General features: G+C 49.6%; 5 protein-coding genes across 5 annotated transcripts, besides 25 other annotated features; all 5 read right to left on the reverse strand.

Annotated features, from left to right (window-relative positions):
* Positions 1-689, reverse strand: Tc00.1047053509777.4 (ribosomal protein L2, putative; the record flags this gene model as incomplete). Its single annotated transcript, XM_809143.1, has 1 exon — positions 1-689. A coding segment is annotated over one exon (689 nt), but the record flags the coding sequence as incomplete, so codon positions are not given.
* Positions 1-6,107: a sequence feature (heterozygous, Esmeraldo-like haplotype).
* Positions 815-859: a microsatellite.
* Positions 894-926: a microsatellite.
* Positions 990-1,018: a sequence feature (AT_rich).
* Positions 1,049-1,095: a microsatellite.
* Positions 1,254-1,294: a sequence feature (A-rich).
* Positions 1,325-1,354: a microsatellite.
* Positions 1,680-1,716: a microsatellite.
* Positions 1,860-1,892: a microsatellite.
* Positions 1,894-1,939: a sequence feature (A-rich).
* Positions 2,031-2,063: a microsatellite.
* Positions 2,067-2,151: a sequence feature (T-rich).
* On the reverse strand, positions 2,272-3,759 carry Tc00.1047053509777.10 (uncharacterized protein; the record flags this gene model as incomplete). Its single annotated transcript, XM_809131.1, has 1 exon — positions 2,272-3,759. One exon carries the CDS (start codon positions 3,757-3,759, stop codon positions 2,272-2,274), a length of 1,488 nt encoding a protein of 495 aa, XP_814224.1.
* Positions 3,769-3,821: a sequence feature (A-rich).
* On the reverse strand, positions 5,419-6,114 carry Tc00.1047053509777.21 (uncharacterized protein; the record flags this gene model as incomplete). The annotated part of the gene is made up of 1 exon (XM_809144.1): positions 5,419-6,114. One exon carries the CDS (start codon positions 6,112-6,114, stop codon positions 5,419-5,421), a length of 696 nt encoding a protein of 231 aa, XP_814237.1.
* Positions 5,893-5,941: a sequence feature (A-rich).
* Positions 5,970-6,028: a sequence feature (A-rich).
* Positions 6,108-6,998: a sequence feature (areas not merged during assembly with more than two copies in the genome that could not be assigned to a particular haplotype).
* Positions 6,493-8,646, reverse strand: Tc00.1047053509777.30 (trans-sialidase, putative; the record flags this gene model as incomplete). The annotated part of the gene is made up of 1 exon (XM_809132.1): positions 6,493-8,646. One exon carries the CDS (start codon positions 8,644-8,646, stop codon positions 6,493-6,495), a length of 2,154 nt encoding a protein of 717 aa, XP_814225.1.
* Positions 6,999-7,753: a sequence feature (areas merged during assembly that could not be assigned to a particular haplotype. This can correspond to areas where the two haplotypes were merged or to regions with more than two copies in the genome that were merged during assembly.).
* Positions 7,754-10,926: a sequence feature (areas not merged during assembly with more than two copies in the genome that could not be assigned to a particular haplotype).
* Positions 10,927-11,102: a sequence feature (areas merged during assembly that could not be assigned to a particular haplotype. This can correspond to areas where the two haplotypes were merged or to regions with more than two copies in the genome that were merged during assembly.).
* Positions 11,103-11,937: a sequence feature (areas not merged during assembly with more than two copies in the genome that could not be assigned to a particular haplotype).
* Positions 11,353-11,417: a sequence feature (A-rich).
* Positions 11,437-12,627, reverse strand: Tc00.1047053509777.40 (beta galactofuranosyl glycosyltransferase, putative; the record flags this gene model as incomplete). Its single annotated transcript, XM_809133.1, has 1 exon — positions 11,437-12,627. One exon carries the CDS (start codon positions 12,625-12,627, stop codon positions 11,437-11,439), a length of 1,191 nt encoding a protein of 396 aa, XP_814226.1.
* Positions 11,938-12,084: a sequence feature (heterozygous, Esmeraldo-like haplotype).
* Positions 12,085-13,022: a sequence feature (areas merged during assembly that could not be assigned to a particular haplotype. This can correspond to areas where the two haplotypes were merged or to regions with more than two copies in the genome that were merged during assembly.).
* Positions 13,023-14,420: part of a sequence feature (heterozygous, Esmeraldo-like haplotype) that runs on past the window's edge.
* Positions 13,414-13,433: a microsatellite.

A 14,420-nucleotide genomic window follows, 5' to 3' on the forward strand; every position in this document is an offset into this window, starting at 1 on the left:
CCATTAGCATACAAGAAAAATCCTACAAAAGACTTTTTACGTGGTAGATGAACGATACATGCTAACCATTTAGGAATACGCTTTTGTGGTTTGTGGTTCACCATAACACGGTACCCCCACGATCTCTCCTCCACCCGTCGATAATGACCCAATAGGACTTTACTTCCAGGATTTGTTCCACTGCGATGTCCCCAGTAATCACGACTCGCAAACCCCTTCCAGTCATAATAAAAGGGCGTGTATATCATCATGTTAGCATTGACCTGAAATGGAGACCAGATATCTTTCTGAAGTAATTGCTGCGAGTATCCATGTTCCGGGGAACGAACATATTCCAGCCGTAACGTCGTAGGAGGTCCTTCTTTAAACACGCCAAAGTCATCGGTATACCCGTCGTACATTTCGGTGTGTTTTAATTGAACGTCTTTGCCTGCCTCCAGTTTTGGTTCAACACCGTAATGCTGACTACCTTGTTTGCTGCTAGGGTTAGATAACTTGACGCCACGCCGCGCCACAGACAAGGCGGGTGCGAAGAAGTGAACATCCGCGGTGGTACCTTTCCTGGTGATCTTGGCAGAAGCCAAAGACGGAGAACCAACAGCTCCTCCTCGAATGTCATGAAGAAAAAGTAAACATCCTCGGTACACGGTCCCACCAGCAAATATGGATGCCGCCCGATGCCGCCACATTCAATGGAACTTTTCCCTCCCCCTTTATTCCTCCTACGACAAGGCCTGACAATAAATTCGCACCAAATGCCTATAAAAAAGGGGCGGGGCCAATACACCACAACACTCGCCCAACAAGAGGGAGTAAAAAGAAAAAAAAAAAAAAAAAAAAAAAAAGAAAAAGAAAAAAAGAGCGAGAAAAATAAATGACACCTCTTCCGCTTCCTCTTCCTCTTCCTCTCTCTCTCTCTCTCTCTCCCCGACTGTAAACATCACGCCATGACATTCAAACGGCTCAAAGAAGATAATAAACTGGGCGAGAAAAAAAGTATATAAATATAAATATATATGAAAAGAAACTCATGTATCCAAACACAGCAAACAACAACAACAACACCCACCACCACCACCACTACTACAACAACAAACAAAAAAAGGATGCTGACACTTACCACCGGATGAAAACTACACTCGGTCATCAAATATGCAAAGCTAACGACCCACTCAACTACCGGCGCCCAGTTCAACCAAAATGCCGATGTCAAGATACATATAAATACATGCATAGAGAAAACGTGTATGCCGAAAGGAAAAGGAAAAAAAAAAAAAAAAAAAAAAGGAAAGAAGGTGTGGATACAGCGCCATGCAAGCAATCAAAAAACAAAAACAAAAAACGAAAACAAAAAACCAAAAAAACACACAGGAGCATCATTGGAACCTAAAGGAGGTGTGGGAGAAGAAAGGAGGTGTGGGACGGACAAAACACACAGACATACATAGATCATATAAAACAAACAAACATACACGAACAAAATGTTCAGCAACTGGCAGCACCGCCCCCCTCTTTCCCTCCAAAAACAAAAACAAAAATCATATTCAACTCCTTGTGTTCATTCAAAAGCACGTCACACGGCTGGGGTCAAATGACATTTTCCCAAAAGGCAACAAGGCATCAATAGGCGATAAAATTTTACTACAATTCCCCCCCTCCCCTCCCCTCCTCTCACATTCAAGAAAAAAAAAAAAAAGAAAAAAAAAAAAAAAGAAAGATTCGTGAAGGAAATTCGATGATAACCGGGCTCGCTGTGAACACGGAAGATGACAGTCGCTTTAAAAAAAAAAAAAAAGAGGCCCCACAACTACCGGACGCCCGTCCCAACGTGGAGGGAGGCAGTGAGTGGGCACGAGATTACAAACACACACACACACACACACAGACAGACAGAAAGAAAAAGGAAAAAAAAAAAAAAGGAACTAAAAACATAAAGAAAGCAGAGCGGTAGGAACAAAACACATGAGCACCCGCCAAGACACATCGTAGTCGCACATTTTTTTTTTTTTCCAGAAATTTTCTGGCAACGCAAAAAAAAAAAAAAAAAAAAAAAAAAAGAAGAATAATTTCCTCTTTTTTTTTTTTTGTTTGTTTGTTATTGCTTTTTTGCTTCCTGTCATTTCTCCTTTTCCTTTTTTTTTTTTTAATTTTCAGTTTGCATATAATATACAAATGCCATTTATATAGCAAGCCATACATGTCCCCAAAAACAACGAAAGGCACGCGGAAGCAAACACTTTCTCCATTCATAGATGCGCAAAAATCAACATATCATGGAGTTACAGGCGGATTCACACATATTCTAATGACGGGGACAACACCATAACACATACTGTTTTCTTCGTTAGTTTCTCTTCTCTTCATTGATAAAGGTGTTACGTAATGAAGTGTGTAAATGCGCTCCCCCCCACGCAGGACAAATTGAGCCTCAACGTCCTTACACATGCACACATCATCTTCACCAACATTGGTCTCATCTATACAAATATTCTTTTCATTATCGATCGCTTGACTTGATGCTCTTCCCATGGGCTGCGTCCATTTGGATCTGTAAATGTTGTCCATCAATGGAGTGACAGGACACCATACAATTGGCGACACATATTCTTGATTTTCATTATTATTAGCTGAAGTTACCTCCGCTGCTTTTGTGATTTTCGGAGCGGATTTCAAATTCAACGACACAACACTGCTTCTTCCGAGTTTCCCACTTTTTCCATACTTTGATTTGGCTGAATTCGTCTTTGAACCCTTTCGCTTCAGTGGAATTTGGCTAGAGGCAGCTCCGCGCATCATTCCTTGATCCTCTTCCTTGATTAATTTCCGTACATTCAATGCCGCAGTCTCGGTCTGTTCATTGTCCGTGGAGTGGAGGGCGTAGACGGCCCTTGTAAAACAGCCAGCAGGAACTTGCCTTGCCTCTTGTTCGACAAGGCACGGTGACGAGAGAGGCGGCATTGAATCCATCAGCTCATACAAACAAACATGCAGCAATTCGTAGTATGGACGCTGAAGCTGCTGCCCCTCTTTGGCTTTATTGCTACCATGTCTGACAAGGGACAAAGTAACACGCACCTGTTCATCGGTAAGGGGTTTACATCGCACAAAGAGTGGCCCCATTTCACGCCCACCGGTGAGGCACATCACTTCAGAGAATGAGTTAGACTCTTTGACACGGGATGCATTGTTCTCCATAGAAAATTTATTTAATGAGGTAAAAAGTGGCAACTCTGAAGACGTGATATTCAACTTGGATCGACAATCACTAATGTTAATTGTCATTACTGAATTAGTGCTCATGTTCATTGGAGTCATCACTTCAGGCAATGTGGTGCAAATAACGGGCATTGTAAATGCCCTTTCTCGTGTGGGACGTATCCCACGATGTAACTTACCATTACGGTTATCGTAAATACGGTTGGCAACAAAGTTACGCTTACCATAATCCGGAGTTCTCCCAGAGATGACAGTATTCGTATCCTTGTATTGCCCTATCCTTGGCGTCGCCTTTGACGTCACGTCAGTATTCAACGCAGTAGTTATTCTTTCAATAATACACGAGGTAAGCGCTAATACACGATCCACCAGTTGATTGCGGTAACGCTCCATCATATCAGTGGAGCCACACTTGTTTGCCATGCAAAGGATCGAGGAGACACCCTCTAATGACCTCGAAGGTTCCGTCGTTGAAACAGGCTTTTTCATCGCCTCGCTGCTACAATACACAATAAACACTAAACAGCGCCAAACAAATATCATTAAAAACGCAAAAAAAAAAGAGCAAAAAAAAAAAATAGATGAGAAAAAAAAGAAAAAAAAAATCAAATGAAATACAAATACCCCCCCCCCCCCACTTATCTCATCGCAGCAAAAAAAGAAGTTCACCACCAAAAAACCCCATTCACAAAGTGAGCAAGAGTCAGAAATAAAGTGAAATAGCCTCTGAGTAAATAAATAACAAACATTAAAAACAAAAACATCTTTTTGAAATTTATTTTTGGCTGCCTCATCGTGGCGCTGGGTTCAAGTACCGAAGGACGCGGGTGGGACTCTGCGGGAAGCCAGAAACCAACCATTCCGCGGTGCAGTGCTCCGGGTCTCAGCCTGCACTGCACAGTGGTGTCGTCGCCACTGTGGCGCCAATGCATCGTAAGGCACTCCACAGCGCCAGCGGTATTCTTGCGGGGGGCAAAGTGCCTGACCCGGAGACGGCGGGAAACACATGCGAAAGTGGGCATCGCGCGTATCACGGTCAATTGCCCGGCATGTCGGACTGGGGGAACCACAGCCAGTCACCTCCACACCACAGGAGTGTGGGCCGACAGGGCAGCACGCGACCAAAGTCCTCCAAGGCAAAGCGAAAAGCCCAACGGGAGACCGCTCCCCTGGCGATGCCGGCCACCTCGCCGTGGTGCCAGGGCCAATTGCCCCGTATTGTCGGGGGAAGCCCGCAGTCAGCGATGCGTCCATCACGGGATTGTTGTTGGTGCATGGCTGACGGCATCAACCAGCGCACGGGCCAGCCGCGTCTTGCTGGGACACGGTTGCAACACCATGAGATCTGGGGGCACGTTTTACCGTACTAGCTGCCGGCCATCAAATTTCCAGAAACAAACAAACAAACGAAAATAGAATTCGACGCAGCAACGGCCACGCGCAGAAACCCCAAATCATACACGCCACAACGGCAATGCAACATGGCAGCTTCCCGCGCAGAAAACACAAAAAAGCAAATTAGATACAACTGAAAAATCCCCGCAATTCGCACAGTACAAAAGAACCATGACGCCTCCTTCAATATTGCATTCGCCATTCATATTCCTAATGCGTAGCACCACAGATATTGCCCCTCCATGGTGAAAACGGCTGCCTCGTTGTGGTGTTATCGTGCGGCCATCCGCCTGAGTGGGAACAAAAGGAAACTCAGGCGTCCGTCCACCTGGAGGGAGCCCACCGCAGTGTCCCCCGCGACGCAAACACTCCGCGTCCCGTGCTCGGTGTAGTGTGTGAAATCCGCGAGGAATTTTTGGGCACGCCACTGTGCCACACGGAGTGACCCCTCGGAACGCAACAGCGGACATGTTCCCTTCCGGTCACACTCGTGGCGGTGGTGGAATCCGCTGCCTCGCCGCGTGCTGCTGGCGTCGACTACGATGCTTCAGTGTGATAGAAGGTGCCCGACACGAGCGGTGCTGGGTTGGGTGGGCAGGGCCCTCCGCGGCGAGACACCCAGCGCGACTCCTGACCGCTGCGCCCACGCACTTTCCTCCACTCCACTCCCTCCACCCGGCAACCACAAAGCCGCCGGCACATTGTCCCCGAAACAACACACACGGGAAAGCGTCGTAGCATATCTATCGAGAGAACAGAGCGACAGCCACACGCTGCGGCCATCGTGCCGACAAGTCCGGCGCGGATTCACCCACACCCACAGCAGCAGACACACAAAAAAGAAGAAGTCTTCCACTCCGTGCCACGTCCTCGTGCGTGATGGTGCGGCGCCTCAAAACAATACCGCCACACGCCGCGCAGCATTCCCGCAGGGGATGAGAACCACGGCGCACTCTCACTGCCTCTCCCTTCCTTCTCTTCATTTCCACGGAGTGACGCGGCCGCAGCCACACGCAGCTGCCCGCACCGACTGCAGGAGGAGCACACAACTGCACTGCAACATGTACGCCCTGCGGTTGTGTGTGTGCCTGCACACACGCAAAGAAAGAAAAAAACAAGGAGAGATCCACGCACGTGAAGGGACACAGACAAACACGCGGCGGAGGTGCAGGACAGAAAAAGAAGGAAGGAAAGAAGAAGGCAGCCAAAGCGAAACATGACACGGCAGCCCAACCAGCGGCAACCCGCAATACGCTTGCAGAAATAGAAATTAAAAATTATAAAAAAAAAAAAAAAGTGAAAACAAATAAAATTAAAATAAAAAAAAAAACTCGCCCCGACGAATTTTTCACGCTCACAAAAAAAACAAAAAAAAGCAAAAAAACATCGTGACGCGAAAAAAAAACAAATAAAAAAACACTTGTATATTCTTCCTGCGGAGGTGAAAATATATTTGTTTCGACCGTTCAATTCCCTGGTGTCCACACAACTTTCACATTTCATTGGGACACGCAGTGAGTTGCTGCACATCTAACCTCACTTTTTTCATCGCACCGTCGTCGTGGCGCTCAATGCCGAATGCACTCGTCATCAGTCGACAAAAACATTAAATACATCCCGCCATTCTCAAAATATTCCTCCATATAAAAAAAGAAAAAACAAATATGCAAAAAAACAAAAACACAGGCCCCGCAGTGCAGTCCCCGGAGGAAGAGCACACCATTTAAATAACGACTTACACGGGCAGAAAGGGGTAGTCCAATCGAGCATAAAAACAGATAAAATAAAAGTTGCGTCCACACAAAAGTCAATTATTTCGGAGGGTGCGTGGAGAGGCACGTATAGCCCCCGCTGGAAGCAGGAAGTCCTCACTGCGATTTCTCAGTAAAGGGCCGCAATGCCCCACAGCCCCAGCAGAAGCAGCGGGAACACCCGAGACACGCCCCCACGCACGGAGTCCTCTCTCTTCGTGACCATTTTTAGTTCCTCGTCACTCAGTGTGCGGTTGTACAGAAAGACGTTCGTCACCGTCAGATCGCTGTCGCTGCCTCCCTCGGCTCCACCAATGTAGAAGTGTGAGATTTCATTCCCCCGCGTCTCAGGTGTTGGTAACGTCGCCGAGCTCCCCACAAGCTCACCATCCACGTACACGGAGCCCTTCTTGCCGTCCTGCAGTATCAGCGCCACCTGGTATTCTTTCCCCGGCTCCCAATTGCTGTCCTGTACTGCTTTGGTGCCGTTGAACACTGTCTCCCACTTACCGTTCGCATCGTACGAAAGCCCAATGAACCTCGTGCCGTCAGTGTCTCCCAGACTCGCACCCAGCAGAGGAGTGCTCTCACTCGGAGCCTGGTGGATAAGCACCGTCGCCACAATAGTGAAATCGTCGTTCACAAAGCTGTAGTAAGTATTTTCCTCCCAGCTGTTGACGAGCCATGTTGCCTTGGACCCAGGCCCCACAAATTTAAAACCGTTGTGGACCTTCGTTGCCTTAGTCACGCTTGCATTCACGCAGCGGTAATCGTCAAGCCACGTGTCACCACTGGCCGCGTCGGACAGGAATCCAACCAGACCAACCGTGGGTGTGGACGAAGCGGAGAAGGAGGCATCCAGCTTTTTCCAAGTACTGAGGACAGACTTGATTGTCTCCAGTTCCTTTGTTAGGCGGGCAAGCGAAATGGCCTTGCTGGTTCCTGTATACGTAAATCTTGCAATGTGCAACGCATCCTCCGAGTACAACAGGGCTTTTTCGAGCGTCTGAATGAAAAAACTCTCCACATAAATCGGTCCAAGACAAAAAATGCGGCTGTTGTCCGTGACACAAAGGTAGAGCCCCCTCTCCCTTTTCTCCAAAGTGCGGTATCTTTTATGAGTGTACAGCATGACCCTCACTCCCTCAATGGTCGCCGTGGTGAGGGATCCCACAGACAAATCAATATCCCAACGAGCTCCTGATCGGGGGTTGACCCACACGCCTGGGAGCGTCCCGACAGCCTCCGTCCACGTTCTCCCCATGTCAAGCGACTCGTACACCTTGCGACCACCCAAACATTCAGCAACCATGAGAATTTGTCCTTTATCCCATTCGGTGATGCTGATTCCAACACAGTGCGCAGGGGGCGTACCCGCCGGAAACACCCAGGTTTTGCCTTCGTCCGTCGAATAAATGATCCAGTTGGAACTTTCACCCTTTTCATTAGGCCCCGACAAAGAAAAGACGAGAGTGCCATTCTCCATCAGAACACCAGCGCCACCAGAGGGTTCAAGGTTCTTCAAATTAGTTTGAGTCTGTGGGGTGAGCTGTTGTAACAGCGATGTGGGATCGCCCCAGATGATCGTTCCACTCTCCCTTCTGTCCGTGGACGGCTTGGCATCACCCACAATCAGTTTGATATCCTTGCCATCCGTCGTCCACTTCTTCGTGGCGCCGTCATACTTCTGTTCATGGCTTCCCACAAGGAGAAACACCTTATTGCCCTTCCCAATGGTTGCCGGAAGGCGCGCAACACCCACAAGTTCCGTTTCATTCGCTGTATGAAACACAGTGTATGCTCTCCATGTATCCTTACTGACCTTAGCGGCAAGGAACGACCAATCCCACGCAGGGTTGAGGTACTCCGCAACAATATCAGATTGAGAAAGGTATATTAAAGGATCACGTAAAAAATTGCCGGTATTAACCACAGCCATCACTCCGCCAGCAATGACAGTAGAGGCTGCGCCAAACGAATCCTTCACTCCGACTTCAGTCCCATCCTTTGCCAGCACCCGCGTCTTACCCGACACAAAAATATCAACCCATTGCGGCATCGGCGCATCCCTCAAATTACTTTCCACAGCGTGCGCAGCTCCACTGCCAGAGCACATCATCACGAAAAAAAGAAGGAGCAGCACCGCGGAAGTAAACACATGCCGGGACATTTTGGGCCTCTGCGGCTCACTCTCTCTTCCTTCCCTCCTCCTTCCGCTGGATCCGGTCACGCGGCGACGGTTGTGTGTGCGGGGTGCCTTCACAGCAGCAACACGTGAGAGCATACAAATATGTGTGTGTGGGTAATGTGTGTGCTGTTTTTGGTCCTTTCAGAGCCTTCAAATTTCACAGTAGCGATTCGCGTTTGGTTGCTTTCCTTCCTAGCGTTTCTGCGTTCAAGAAGTAATGAAGAAAACAACAGCAGCAACACATCAGACACGTCAGTGAGGAGCAGAGCAGAGCGCCCATGCAGAGAGCGGGACTCGAGAGAACACAGAAGGAACAGCATGGAAAACAATTGCACACAGAAAACAGCAACAACAACAACACGGCGGAAGCCAACACACACACAAACACAGAGAGAGACATAGACGCGGAATTTCATCATTCGGCGACGCCATTAAAAAGTCCTGCCGAAGCAGTCTGCGGGTGATACAGTGATCCGTCGCACACTCCTGGCGCTTTGCCGCGGCAAGGACGCGGACACAAAAGGAATTATATGCGCAAAAAAAATGGACCGCATCAAGTCACAGCACTCTCAAAACGCACACACTCTCTCGGTCCATCCCACTTCCCGTCTCAAAAGGTCGCGGCAAGCACCAACCCATAAAATAATGAAGTGGTGGAAACAACTTCCCTGCAGGCACTTCAGGGCTCCACAGCAACACCACCAATAAGAGCGTGCAGCCATCTGCTTGCAGCAGTGCAGGCCTCTTTGCTCCTGGCCTCTCGGGGCGTTGAACGCCTCCCCGACCATCTAGCGCTCACAAAGCAAGCCGCACGCAGATGCCATTCACGTTCTCCGAGAATGACTTTGCCTCGCTGAACCATGTGCAAATAATCCACAACTCATCACCCAAAGTTTCTTTCCATTGCCACAAAAGAAAAAGACAAAAATATTTTGAAAAGTCAACATAAATACCACTTCGCCCTAGTCACTGCGCATTGCCCCGCACAGAATCGTTGTTACTCGCCCTCCGCTCTCCTCACATCCCATTCCTGCCTGCCAGGACGTACATCACAGTCGCAATCCCTCCCAAGAAAGACTTTGTCACATGCTGGCACAAGCCACATTTTCCCTTTGCATCCCGGTCTCCCGCCCAAAGGAGGGCAAACAGAGAGATTGTGTGCATTTGCGTGTGGATGGCCATGCGCAAAACTCATCAAGATTCAAAGAAATACGGCACACAGGGCGACCCCGCCCACGGATTGGGGAGTTCACTCAAACACCGCAGCAGGAACAGCAAACGTCCTCCTGTTGCTTTTCTGAGAGGCCAATCCATTACCATCACGCCGCCCCAACAGCGTGTACCGGCGAGCGGAGGAGGTGACTGCCCAATCGCACCTCGTGTCGGAGGCGCCCACAACGTCTCACTGCGGCCACTTGCCGTCAGCAACAAGCCGCATGGCAGAACGCAACACAATTCACCCACTCACCAAATAAATAAATAAAAGTGCATCTCACCGCCACAAAACGGCCATCAACATCTGTTTCACGGCAGACACCAAATGCCAAGGGATTGAAGAAAAACAAACACGCGGATGGTCTCCCACAACACATTCCAGCAAAGAATAGTCTCTCAAACCTGAAAATAAAACACCGTAGATTCATAAAAGCCGCCTCGTCGCGTCAAAAATCGTGCGATGCCCCTCCTCACAATGCTCTGCTGTCCACCGACACCGCCCTCTGTGGTGTTCCAGCGAAAAAAAAAAAACATTCACAAAACAACAGCAAGAGAAACCTCCACCCGCAACGTGTGCACCACCGTTGAGCATCGCTTCCATCCCCGCAAGTAAAAGAGGCGCCGTCGCATCATCTGCAAGGATCGCCACAAACACGCCAAATTGCGAAGGAATTAACGCGCTCCGCCGCGACCATCGTTTTCCCGATAAGGCAGCCCACTCCCCTCCACCGTGTCTGCCGAGCAGGACACACCAGGCCTGCCGCTGCAACGCAAGAGAGATTCAGAAATACGCAACGGATCCCGTCGCAGTCGTTGGTTCAGCCGCCGTGTTGAGGTTTGGGATGGGCGGATGGGAGAAGAAAAACAAAACGGCCAAATATCCCCGCGGAATCCCGCATTCCACGCAGTCCCAATGGCCAGAGGGTCCTCTAGGGACGCCTGGGAGACGCATCCGCCACACACGCACCATCATTCACGGCACCCCAATCGAGTTCAGCGGACCTCGCGAAGCACACGGCGCGCCTCAATGGCATGACGAGCAGCCTTCTCAAAGAAAAGGACGCGTGGCGATGGTTCCCCTCCCCGCTTCACTTTTCTTTTTTCTCTCCTGTTTTTGGTGGCATGTCACAGAAGGGGAGCGTACTTCATGTCCCTCAGCCCCTTCTCTCGGTGCACGCACTAAAACAGAGAGGGAAATAGTAAACGAATGAGTCAGGCGTCACGGAGGAGTGGATGTGCGGGAGACAAACCGACCAAGAGCATGAACAAATAGCCCGACTGGCAAATACGCAGCATATTCAGCGGAAAAGGGTATCACATTCAGTGAGTAACTTAGCAGCCAATTGCGGTGTCGATCGCCCACGATGAGAAACAGCGTTGTGCTCATAATATTTTTGACTTGTTTTCTGCTTCCCTCCCCTTTTATTTCTCCCTCATCCATCATCGTCATTCTTCTTGCTTCCTGCCGCTTTTTCTTGCCTTCGGCAACAATACCAGGTTTGGAAGCTGCACCCTCCCCCTGTCATGCCAAATATATGCTTGCGCTCTTTAAAACCCATGGCGTACTCGCTTAAATATCATTTGTGTAAATATGAAAAAAAAAAAATTTAATAATTAAAGTGAAAAATAAAATAAAATAATAAAAACATAAAACTTGCAACTGGCGCCAGTTCATCTTCCTTTCGTCCTTACAGGGTACAAAAGTGTCCTGTCGTACTCAACCTTTGGGACCCCTTGCTCCTCATCATGCCCGTAGGCCCGAATGCGCTGTATGCGTGCCTCATCCTTCACCCAAACGTCTGCGGGGACCATGCCGTCATATGGCCCCTTGCACCCGCCACTGCACGCCCGTGGACGGTTCCACTTCATCATGGCATATGCATCGTTCGCACTCAAAGACCTAACGCGACGGTACCAGAGAGCGTCCGGTAGCTCCACTTGCTCAGAGAGACGAATATTATAGATGCTGCGATGCACAAATTTGCCGTAGAAGACATTTCGCTCCTGAAATCCAAGCAAACGGAGGCGTAAGCTGTAGTCGACATCCTCCACGTAAGCTGGGTAAAAGTTCTCGTCAAAATATCCCACCGTACTGATCGCCAGGCGTGTCAACATAACAGATGTAAAACAAGTGCTTTTGTAATACGCGCAGAAGTGCCCGTAATGCTTCGAAAACGCCTTTCCACGCTCCTTCACAGAAGCATAACGGATGCGGTCAGGCAGCAGCGCAGACGTCGACAATCGGCTATCGTTCACCGTGGAGCGCAGCACCCTCAAGCCCCGTCGCAAAACAGGACTGTACTCGCTCGGCTCATTCGCCACCTCCGCCGCCAACTCATCCATGCGAGCGGCATCATGCCTCGTCATTTCATGTACATCGCGTAGAAGGTTGGGAAGAAGATCGGGTAAAAACATTACGTCGCTGTTCGTTACAAAAACAAAAGGCACTTCCTCGCGTGGGAGCGAGAGTGCAAGTCGTAGCCCAATGTTCACGGCAGCGCTGTACCCGTTGTTTTCCGGGTGACGACTCACAACCAGGCGTCCGGACCGCCCATAGACCCTCTCGAGTTCCTGCAGGCACAACGACAGCATCGCCTCCCGCCCGTTCTGCACCAAAACCAACAGCCGGATTGGCACACTGATGTTGCACATAATCCTCCGAAAGTCCATCAGATCGAGCATCAGCGGGACCACCATCAACGGGATAACGTCCGTCCCGCTATTATTTCCCCCAGCTACCGTGTCGTTGGATCCACCAGAAGCCTTTCCCCGACGCAGTGGATATATTCCGCCCTGGTCGGGCCAACACCAAAACAACATGCGCAGGATCGTCACCAAACAGGGACTCCACCCCCAAAACATAAAAATAAGAGAGCAGTCGGCAGAGCCATCCAAAGCGCCAACACTCAAATTAAAAAGGCCAATGGCACACGGACAAGTGCGGTTCTCGTCGCAACATGAAACGCTCTCGTATCGCCGCAAAAATAAGAAAAACGCACTCCATCTCCGTTCAGACCCTTCATCCCAAAAGAAGCAAAAATAATTCCAAAAATACCGCCATGCATGGATGCCTTCCTTGGCCTTGCGTCCTCACAGGACGGCTTGAATGCCCCAATGAAACCCTCCATTTGGGACGCCATCAGAGCCATCGCAAGCCACACCAGATGCAAAAACAAAACAAATAAAGTAATCGAGGACGAGGCTCAGCACTTCAGCGTGTCTTCTGCAACGCCCCTCGTCATCAGAAACATCAAAAAATGCAACAATGCAAGGAGAGGGAAAGATCGAACGCAAGCACAATTCCATCATCAAAAGTAATGTGTTTTTGCAAAGCTGTCCTCCAAACACATCAATAGTATCAAACGACAAGAGAGAACAAATCCATCATCTCATGGGTGATGGACTCTCTTTCTCTCTCTGTGAAGGAAACAAGGAAACATGGTCTTTTTGCCACCCATTCCCATTCACTACGCCAAGAGTACATGCGACCCCCATCTTGTGTCCTCGGCGCAGGAGGGACGTTTAGAGAGAGAAATGAAGATGATACCATGAACGCAAAGACACCTAGTGTGCAACGGCCAAAAGCAGACAAAATGCCCTGTTCTTGATGAACCGATGAGCAAGTTATCCACAATGCACCCAAGTACCATATATATATATATATATATTCATACCATCCATCGTGAACGAAAAGTTGGCGTCGGTTAAATCGTCTGTAACTCGGCAACCAATATCCACACGGTGACACCCGTCGGTTCGCAGGAAAAACCTTCGGCTCTCACTTCCTCGATGTGCACATTTGGCACAAGCAGACAGAAGCTTGATTCGAATGGCGACGCACTTCTTGAGGAATCGTAGCAACGGAGGAAAGGCCTTCCATGCTGTCCCACTAACATATCCGCGTTCGGTTGCACCACCCTCCCGCGGTCCGCTGGCGCCTCACAAGGTTCAGTCCCACAAAACAGCAACCTTTTGCCAATGTGTCGTGGTAAAGAATAGGTGCATGAAGAGCGTCACCATCCAATCACACAGTGATTTGCAGTTAATGGAAAAAATCGCAATGCAGCAGAAGGCATGGCAACCAAACGCGAAATGCAACTAAACACGGAGCGCAGATCGCAATCAACTGTCTTTTGGTTAAAAAAGCAAACCCTCCAAATATTCCCCCAGCCTTCTTCCGCAACCAAAAGCTCATCCTCCTGTTGAAATTTATTTTTGGCTGCCTCATCGTGGCGCTGGGTTCAAGTACCGAAGGACGCGTGTGGGACTCTGCGGGAAGCCAGAAACCAACCATTCCGCGGTGCAGTGCTCCGGGTCTCAGCCTGCACTGCACAGTGGTGTCGTCGCCACTGTGGCGCCAATGCATCGTAAGGCACCCCACAGCGCCAGCGGTATTCTTGCGGGGGGCAAAGTGCCTGACCCGGAGACGGCGGCGGGAAACACATGCGAAAGTGGGCATCGCGCGTATCACGGTCAATTGCCCGGCATGTCGGACTGGGGGAACCACAGCCAGTCACCTCCACACCACAGGAGTGTGGGCCGACAGGGCAGCACGCGACCAAAGTCCTCCAAGGCAAAGCGAAAAGCCCAACGGGAGACCGCTCCCCTGGCGATGCCGGCCACCTCGCCGTGGTGCCAGGGCCAATTGCCCCGTA

The sequence above is a fragment of the Trypanosoma cruzi genome, genomic scaffold (assembly GCF_000209065.1).
Source record: "Trypanosoma cruzi strain CL Brener 1047053516459 genomic scaffold, whole genome shotgun sequence".
Classification (NCBI taxonomy): Eukaryota; Euglenozoa; class Kinetoplastea; order Trypanosomatida; family Trypanosomatidae; genus Trypanosoma; species Trypanosoma cruzi.